The 10,000-nt window shown below is 37.8% G+C and overlaps 1 protein-coding gene across 1 annotated transcript in view; it reads left to right on the top strand.

The window, feature by feature from the left end:
* Window positions 1-10,000, top strand: part of tsc2 (TSC complex subunit 2) — an 86,970-nt gene that overhangs the window by 10,246 nt on the left and 66,724 nt on the right. The window contains 6 exon segments of the mRNA XM_056456425.1: window positions 1,146-1,194; window positions 2,078-2,203; window positions 2,318-2,391; window positions 5,354-5,480; window positions 5,555-5,698; window positions 9,358-9,495. Coding sequence (XP_056312400.1) covers window positions 1,146-1,194; window positions 2,078-2,203; window positions 2,318-2,391; window positions 5,354-5,480; window positions 5,555-5,698; window positions 9,358-9,495 — 658 coding nt within the window.

Below are 10,000 nucleotides of genomic sequence, written 5' to 3'. Positions count from 1 at the left end.
AATGATGAATCTACAGAAGAATGGAGCTTTAAATAGGACAAATATCGAAACTCTTTGGTCGTTTTTGAGCAAGATGCTAATGGTCTAATCCGATTCAATGATCTATGCTAAGCTAAGCTAAAAATGCTCCTGCAAGTCCCTGAGACCTGCTAAATATATTCATAAATGGTAAAACTCTACAGTTTAACTCTAGGAGAGCTTTAGAATGAGGCTATTTACGAAAACAGTAGCCAACACCATGAACAAGAAGCAAAAAATGGTTGTTATTAAATCAATGAGCAAAATCTAATAGTAAGTTTATGGATATACATAATACAATGTATTATTTACTGCTCTTTATTTAATTATACATCAAAATTAGGAATAGACAAATGTATAAATATATTACAATTTCGGTTTCTATTAATAACAGCTGGCGTCAACCTGCAATACCATCTTGGCCCACTGGAGGTCATGGCCCACAGGTTGAAAACCACTTGTTTAGACAGCTATTATAGTATTATTTAATTTAACACTTATTGTAGAACTTTCCAGTATGTGTCAGTATTGTTTATAGTATCTATATTATTAATAATAGATGTTATTATGCTTCAGAGTATTTGAAGAATAAAGATAAGTATGTATATTTTCCATGTTAGTAGAAATGCAGGCACATTTATGTTGTATTTTCATATATGTCATAATTCTGATTCCGATTATGGAGATGTGTATTACCATTTCTAGCCGATAGGTTGTGTCTGTGTATAAATTAAGACGCAAGTTTCATTTTCCTCAGTTAGTTATTTTTTGGGGTTGGTACGCTTGCCGGTTTATAACCTAGCTAGCTACTAGCAACTGTTGATTAAATGAGGAAGGACGTCGAAGTTTGACAGACTAGTGTAACGCCAGCACTTAGGCTGTCTAGTTTGTGGACGAACATTGTGTGTGTGAACGCAATAAAAGTTCAGCAGTGGCTCGAGTTGTATCCATCGTTCTTGCCCTGAAACCCTTCCAGTGGGGAGTTTATTGAGGTACGGTGAGTAACTTGCTAAAAACTAGACAATTATCATGCAGGCCATGATGTTTGCATATGAGTATTTAGAGTTGCAATGCTACAATCTAGCTTGAAAAGAGCTGAACTAACATCATTGATTTGTTTCTCACAGGAAAATCTGCCTTCTGTGCAACCGGACGACGTCCTCCACAGACATTGAGGTACATCACAGCAACACTGTGGCTCAGTGATTTTGGATTTTCTCACTAGAATAACAGCCATATATCACCACAGCAACAGCTTAGCTGCACCTTAGCAACAACTTAGAAGCATCATAGAATTGCCAAGCAAATCTTCAGGAACAAATCTCTATCATACTACAACAGCCTAAAAACACTAGTGACAGTCTAGAACACCTTAGCAACACCCCCAACAACTCCTTCTAAACAACAACAATCTAAAATACAACAGCAATTGCTTTGCAACAGCCTAGCAACAATACAGAATACCCCAGCGATGACTTAGCAAAAACATAGTGCATTCTAGAATACCCCAGCAACACATTAGCAACTCACTAGAACAATCTGGCAACAAGCCTAGCAACACCTTAGGAACCCCTCAGGATTTGTAATGTTTAGAAACACCCTAGCAACTGTCCGGCAACAAGCCTAGCAACACCTTAGCAACCACCCAGGATTTGTAACGCTTAGGAACACCCTAGCAACCATCGAAAATAGCAAGAAAAAGCCTAGCAACACTCTTACAACTCTCTGGAACACCACAGCAATAGAATACCCTAGCAACGGACTAGAAAGCCCCTAGCAACATTACTTTCAAAGGATTTTTGACCCAGCAAGTTTGGTTTTGAAAGTTGGTTCTGAAAGACTAGCAAAGCTTCACCTGTAACAGTAGATGGATCTGAAGTGAGATAACAGTGTGTGTGTGTGTGTGTGTGTGTGTGTGTGTGTGTGTGTGTGTGTGTGTGTGTGTGCGTGTGTGCGTGTGTGCGTGTGTGCGTGCGTGCGTGCGTGCGTGCGTGCGTGCGTGCGTGCGTGCGTGCGTGCGTGCGTGCGTGCGTGCGTGCGTGCGTGCGTGTGTATGTAGGTTGCGCTGCAGGTGCTGGACGCGGTGGTGTGTTATAACTGTCTGCCTTCAGACTCTCTAACAGTCTTCATCATCACTCTGTGCCGAACTGTAAATGTGAAGGAGTTCTGCGAGTCCTGCTGGAAGGTAAAACACTCACACACACACACACACACACACACACACACATTCTGATCAGATATATTATTGTAATGTGTATTTGACCTTTCGGCTGATGTTTTTGTCTGCTCATGTCTCTAGTTGATGCGTAAAGTGTTGGGAACTCATCTGGGTCACAGCGCCATATACACCATGTGCCGAATCATGGAGGAGAGGTACACACACACTCACACAGAGGGCCATGCTTAGTGGACACAAGTGTGTTTTGGTCTGAACATGCTATATGAACATTTACTGTCTTTATAGAGTCAGTAAGATATAAGTGTGTTGTGCATTCTCGTCCATTACTGTACATGGCAATTATCGTCAAAGCAGACAACCTGATGGTTTCCCCCTTCAGTGTTCATCATTGTGTACAAGGAGTAGTAACTGCTTCATTCTGGACGTCTTCAGAGATGTAATTGTAAACTTACTGAGGCTACTGTGTATATAATATAATGAAATTGTTCAGTCCTATAATTTGCACATATGAGGAAGCAGCTGACAATATGCAGGAGTATCAAATCACTTTGAATGCGTGCTGGCTTTTTCCGCTCTCACATTTACATGTCACGACTGCTCTATGTACATTATAAATGAATAAACTGGCTAGTAGTTTATAGTAGTAGTGTCACGTGAAATAAAGAGTCCACTAAATAACAGGAAAAATTATTTTCTGTGGACAAGAGCACTAAAGCGAGTTAGTGGCGCTATCCAGCGGTGGTATGTGGATCTGTCCCGATTGAGATAAAAAGAAGGCTATAAACCTATTGAATATTACTTGGGTGTCTGTTAAACTGCTAAACATTGAAACTGATGAAACAAAAAAATTTGTGTGGCAAATATCAAATATTTTGTATAAAGTATATTATTTATTATTATTTTTAGAATTATTACTTCTATTATTATTTATTATTTATAAACTCCTATCTATCTATCTATCTATCTATCTATCTATCTATCTATCTATCTATCTATCTGTCTGTCTGTCTGTCTGTCTGTCTGTCTGTCTGTCTGTCTGTCTGTCTGTCTGTCTGTCTATCTATCTAGATAAATGGATGGATGGATGGATGTCGTCTTCCTCTTTTTTGTCCTTGGCTGATCGCATGCCTGGATATTGTTCATCTTTTTTGGCTCAGAAATTGTGTCTGACTTCTGAGTTTGCCACTGATTATGATTTTTGTTTGTTAATACAATAATTTCAGTAGTAATTTTTGGTATTTTAATGTTTACGATTGGAATATAATATTAAATAAAAATATATTAATGTTTTCTTAATATTTTGCTTGTAATTTTGTTGTATTGGAAAATGCATAATATTGCTAAGGAAATTCATATATATTCATATATATATATATAATATATATATATATATATATATATATATATATATATATAAGTTTATTATTATTATTGTCATCACCATTATTATTTACAATCCTAATAATTTTTTATGTTATTTATATAATGAATGCATAAAGTGTATTTTTAATTATTATTATTATTATTATTATTATTTTTATTATTTTTTTAGGGGTTTTCACCTTTATTGTAATAGGACAGTGGAGATTTAGAGACAGGAAAGTATTGGGGGCAGAGATAGAGGAAGGGTCGGCAAAGGACCTCGAGCGGGGAATCGAACTCGGGTCACCGTGAACACCTAGGTGCCATGTGTCGACGCACTAACCACAAGGCTATTGGCGCCGACTAATTATTATTGTTATTATTACATGATGAATATTGTTATTATTATTATTATTATCATTATTATTATCATTATCGTTATTATTATTATTATTATTATTATTATTATTATTATTATTATTGTCATTACTATTATTATTATTATCATTATTATTATTGTTATTATAATTATTGTTGTTATTATTATTATTATTATTATTATCATTATTATTATTATTATTATTATTATTATCATCATCATCATCATTATTATTATTATTATTATCATCATTATTATTATTATTAATATTATTATTATTGTTATCATTATTATTGTTATCATTATTATTATTATTATAATTATTGTTATTATTATTATTATTATTATTATTATCATTATCATTATTATCATTATTATTATTATCATTATTATTATTATTATCATTATTATTATTATTATTATTATCATTATTATTATTATCATTATTATTATTATTATTATTATTATCATTATTATTATCATTATTATTATTATCATCATTATTATTATCATTATTATTATCATTACTATTATTATCATTATTATTATCATTATTATTATTATTATTATCATTATTATTATTATTATTATTATCATTATTATTATTATTATCATTATTATTATTATTATTATTATTATTATTATCATTATTATTATTATCATTATCATTATTATTATCATTATTATTATTATTATTATTATTATCATTATTATTATTATCATTATTATTATTATTATTATTATTATTATTATTATCATTATTATTATCATTATTATTATTATTATTATTATTATTATTATTATTGTCATAAATACACAAAAGTATTTTATTAATAATAACATGAATTATGTATAATTACATTTGTATATAATACAGCATAAAGACATTTGTTTATATTTTTATGAATATAACCTTTAATCATTCATTCATTTTCTTAGTCCCTTTATCTTTAATCTGGGGTCGCCACAGCGGAATGAACTGCCAACTTATCCAGCATATGCTTTTACGCAGCGGATGCCCTTCCAGCTGCATCCCATCACTGGGAAACATCCACACACACTCATTCACACACATACACTACGGACAATTTAGCCTACCCGATTCACATGTACCACATGCGTTTGAAACTGTGAGAGAAACCAGAGCACCCGGAGGAAACCCACGCCAACATGGGGAGAACATGCCAACTCCACACAGAAATGCCAACTGACACAGCCGGGGCTCGAACCAGTGACCTTCTTACTCTGAGGCGATTGTGCTACCCACTGTGCTGCCTGTAACCTTTTAGCTGAAGAAAAATTAAGCAAGTAAAGCTGTTTTAAGTGCTGATGTTAGATTGGAGAGTTCTGAAATGTAGCCAGCTGTCATCTTTCCTCTCTAGTGCTCTCAGTAGTTTGTTTGTGTGTGTGTCTAGGGTGTACTCCGAGGACGCCGCTCTCCTCCGCGGTGCTGTGTTTTTTGTTGGGATGGCGCTGTGGGGAGCTCACAGACTCCCTGCCCTCAAAAACACACCCACCCTGGTCCTACCTTCCTTCTACAAGGTGCGTTTGTGTTTGTGTGTGTGTATTGATGTATGGTAAATACTACAGCGTTTAACCGTGAGCTGTGTGTGCAGGCCATGAGCTGTGCTAATGAGGTGGTGTCCTATGAGATCGTGCTCTCCATCACGCGCCTCATTAAAAAATACGGCCGCGAGCTGCAGGTGGTGACCTGGGACATCCTGCTGTCCATCATAGACAGACTCCTGCAGCAGATACAGGTACACACACACACTTGTTCCCATATCATGGTGGGGACTCGCATAGACTAATGACTGTTATAATATACAATCCATATGGTCTGTCCCCTTAAGCCACAATCTGCATTTTCAAAACACCTCATTCTGCATGATTTATAAGCAAGTTTACCTGTGGGGACCTTAAACTTGCTCCCTACGGTGACAAGTCTGTGTGTATTCAGCATAAGTCCCCACCAGGATATAAAAACAAGTACATAGATACATACACACACCTTTAATATAATCAGTGTTGCTTACATGTTTTTAGCATTGATTCATGCTAACAATATTCAAGATAATTCTAGAGATAGTTCACCTCAAAGTTCCAAACCTGTTTGAGTTTATTACCACTTAGGGTGCTTTCACACCTGCCTTATTCAGTTCGGTTGAATCGTAGTAGAGTTCATTTTCCCTTTTGGTGCGGTTCGTTTGGGCAGGTGTGAATGTAGCAATCGCACTCACGTGCCCATAAAAAGCGGACCAAAAAAGCGTACCGAGGCCTCCTTGAAGAGGTGGTCTCAGTACGCTTTCAAACGAACCCTGCAGCGGTTCGTTTGTGGTGAGAATATGATCCAAACTAAAACAGACCCAACCGCAAAAAGTACTGCGCCTTCTGGACTAATCCAGCTGCCGTAGGCCGATGTGCTGTGCATTATGGAATGTGGAGGAAAAATATTTGTTGACAGCGCTTTACCAACAGGGAGAGAGAGAGAGGGAAAACCATTACCTGATGGATCGTTGGTAATATTTCCGCAAGATGACCATGTCGCAGTTTAGCTAAATTAATTCACGCCTCCTCCTGAAGTGACGTGTGATGCATTAAAACATTGTTTTCCAGCCGCAGCCGCGCTTCATTCTTGAAATGTATAGTTTGTCTAAAGTGATGTTTACAAGCTAGATAATACACTATGAGCAGTTATACAATCAGTCAGTGCAGTCGTAGCTACATAGTAAAAAGCGTCATTTTGTGTCTGCCGGTTTGTTTACTTGCGAGAGTTCCATTGGCATTTTCCCACTCGTGAATTCTGACCAATCGATAAGCAGTTTAGGAAATCTGTTCAACAACATCTGGCCAATGAGTGATGTGGATTTTGTCACATGACTGCATTTTGGTTCTTTTCATCTGGTTCGGACCAAAGCAATCAGCGTGGTGTGACAACAACCCAAAGATGGCAGAAAATGCTACGATGTATCAATCATTGCTCTTGGTCCGGACCAAATGAAGCGAACTACAGATGTTAAAGCTCCCTTAAATACAAAAATTCCGGTAAACCCGAACCCATTGACTTTCATTGTATTTGTGTTTCCTACCATGGGAGTCAATAGAGTGGAGGAACTATGACGTCAATTTGTGTGCAAAAACCCTGAAGCGAGTTAGCATTTTTAGCAGTTCTGGTTGCCTCGTACCAAAGTCAATAGCCGCATTTCCACTATCGGGCCAGTGCGAGCCAGGGCTTTAATCGGGCCAGGCCGGGCCAATAGCCCGGGAGGTTGAGAAATGAGGCCGAAATCATGTCGTGTTTCCACTGTCGGGCTAATTGCTCGCAGCGCGTCACGCAAACACCGCCCCCAGAACGTCCCCCGAATCAAACGTCACAACACCCGTCACACAACCCGCCCACTTCAGCGGGAACAAAAAACTCAAATTATAACCACAAACACAACCTGGCATCACTACGAGAGCTGGAAGATGGAGAACACCGAAGCGATTGCTTTTTTACTGTTTGTGGTCTGTTGGTGTAAGGCCAGACAGCGATCCCTGGATAAGGACATTCGAGTTCGGCGGCATTTACTTCGAACACAGATTTGGCTGCAAGGCGCAAAAGAGCAGCCGAGCGACGAGAACGACGATAGCAAAACAAATGTAAGGGAAGAAAGCATCTTGTCTCCTCTTTACCTGACAGGAAAACTCCGCCTTTGTACGTAACCCCGCCCCGAAGCCCCAGTTGGCCCTCCTTGGCCCAAGGTATTCGGCGGGCCGAAAAAGGCCGGACGCTGGCCCCAAGGAAGCCCCGCTTTGGCCAGATTACGCCCCGGAAGTGATAGTGGAAACGCGACTGGCCTTGGCTCGCCCTGGCTCGCTCGCTTTAGGCGCGATAGTGGAAACGCGGCTAATGGGTATTTTGAATGGGATTTCGATTAAATTGCTCAAATAAGATTCATGGCTAACACAAACTCAAGATACTTTCACGTTTTACTCTACGACATTAAACACATCAGATACATCTCACCCTTGATTTAAAAAAAAAAATATTTTATGATTCTTTAAAAAGACGGTTGCTATCAAGTTACTAAATGGGACTACAGGTGGTGTCGTCATCGAGCTGGACTGGTCTGGAGTGCAGCTCGCTTGTGTTGGGCATTTGGATTTGTCTGTGAATTAAGTATTTTCATGAATAGTATTTTATAGTTTATAGTTTGTAGTATTTTTCTAATTGTGAATTCATATTGTGTGTAGATAATGTCTTCACTTATAAAGACTGCCGAGACAGATTCATTTGTTGATCCTTTATTTTAATTAAACGATATTATGAAGATACTGCTCACCAGTGCAGCCTGTCTCTTTCCTGCTCTCAGCAATGCAAACGTGTGAATAAATGTGTAACAATACTTACATATTACCTGTCATCTTAACATGATCAATAGATTTTTACTCAGGTTTTTTTCTTCATCTGAACACATTTAACTCTGTCAACAGCAATATTTACACTCCTCCTTAAAATGTATAACATATGTGACTGTATTGGCTGCTTTTCGAGTGTTGTTCTCGATCCATGTTGGAACTTGCAGGCATATAGATTTGTCCCTCACACCTCATTTCTCTCATCTATTACTAAAGTAAGCGGGCTGTGTGCACGCGAGCGATACACTTATTTAAATATGTCTTATGATAATACTATATAGACACATTTATATATTCAGTTTTAAAGCTTTTGCAACAACCGTAAAGCAAAACAGATGTACTTCCCACGTAAAAATTATACAAAAGGCACGTAGATCTATATGTTTTTGCGCATTTATTTGTTCATATATATATAGCATGGATCATAATGTAATAAACAGAGAGAGTAAATCTTTGTCATGGAGTATATTTCTAAGAATAAACTTGATAAGTTGTCTGTAGCAGGGTGGTGCTGACGTCAGAGGCAAGTGCCCCGAAAGCACTGCAGTCGTTTATAGCCTAATGTTAGCTTTTCAGTTCTTGCGTTTGCATTTAAGATCCACAAGTGCTAAAAGTTGTATTTTCATGTGAGGATTATCCGGCTGGACAAAACGTGTAAGTGTAATGAACAGTGTTTGAACACAGAGCTTATTATTTGCAATCTTTGAAAAGCCTATGGGAAAATCCTGTGGGGATTTTATCGAGGGAACCAGATTTATGCTAGCAGCCGATTAGCCTGCAAGGTGACGTCATAGTTCCTCCACTCTATGGGTGCAGGTTTTCAGCTATCCTCTTCTCTTGTGCAAAATGAAATTTATAAAGGTGTGGAAAATAGTAAATAGTGAGGAAATGTTCACTTTTGGGTGAACTGTTCCTTTAACACCGCTGGCCTCTTTAAAGCGTGGCTTGTTTCTAGCATAGTTAGCTTGAGCTCATTAAGTAACCACCCCTGATTACGTGTGTGTGTGTGTGTGTGCAGACGATGGGCAGTCCTGACCTGAAGGTGATCGTCTATGAGCTGCTGAGCACCATCGAGGAGCTGTACGAGCAGAATGACTTCCACGGCTCCTCGGCCCGCTTCTTCAGCCTGGTGGAGAAGTGCGCGGATAAACGTCCCGTGAGTCTAAAAGTCTTTGCACACTCAAGTCCAAAATTTCCATGTGCACTTGTTATTTTGTACACAAAGCTTGCACACTGTGTCCGATGTGTATTAATGAATCCATTCCGAAGAAACACCAAACATTTGGAGTGGTCAATCGAGCAGTGATGTGTTGTTCTTCTCTTTCTCCTTCAACATACAATACAAATATTTCATGCATCCAATTCCCTGCACATTCGCCAGGTGGACTCTATTTTCAATCTTAACGTTTATGTTGAGGATGGCTTTTAATGATTTGCTGGTTTAATATTATGTTGAATGTTATTTTTACTGCTTGTATTTTCAAATGTATTTGCTGTAAGGTGTCCTTGAGTGCTTTAAAAGGCGCCTATAAATAAAAGGCATTATTATTACTGCACAGAGAGGAAGGAGAGTCCTTATCAAAGAGCTGTGCTGGATTATCCCTGAATGCAAAGTTTACTTCAGGAAATCAGTGGAATTTTGATAAACTGCTTGTAATGCT

The sequence above is a fragment of the Danio aesculapii genome, chromosome 1 (assembly GCF_903798145.1).
Source record: "Danio aesculapii chromosome 1, fDanAes4.1, whole genome shotgun sequence".
In the NCBI taxonomy this organism is placed as follows: Eukaryota; Metazoa; Chordata; class Actinopteri; order Cypriniformes; family Danionidae; genus Danio; species Danio aesculapii.
This window is presented reverse-complemented; position numbering and strand designations above follow the sequence as displayed.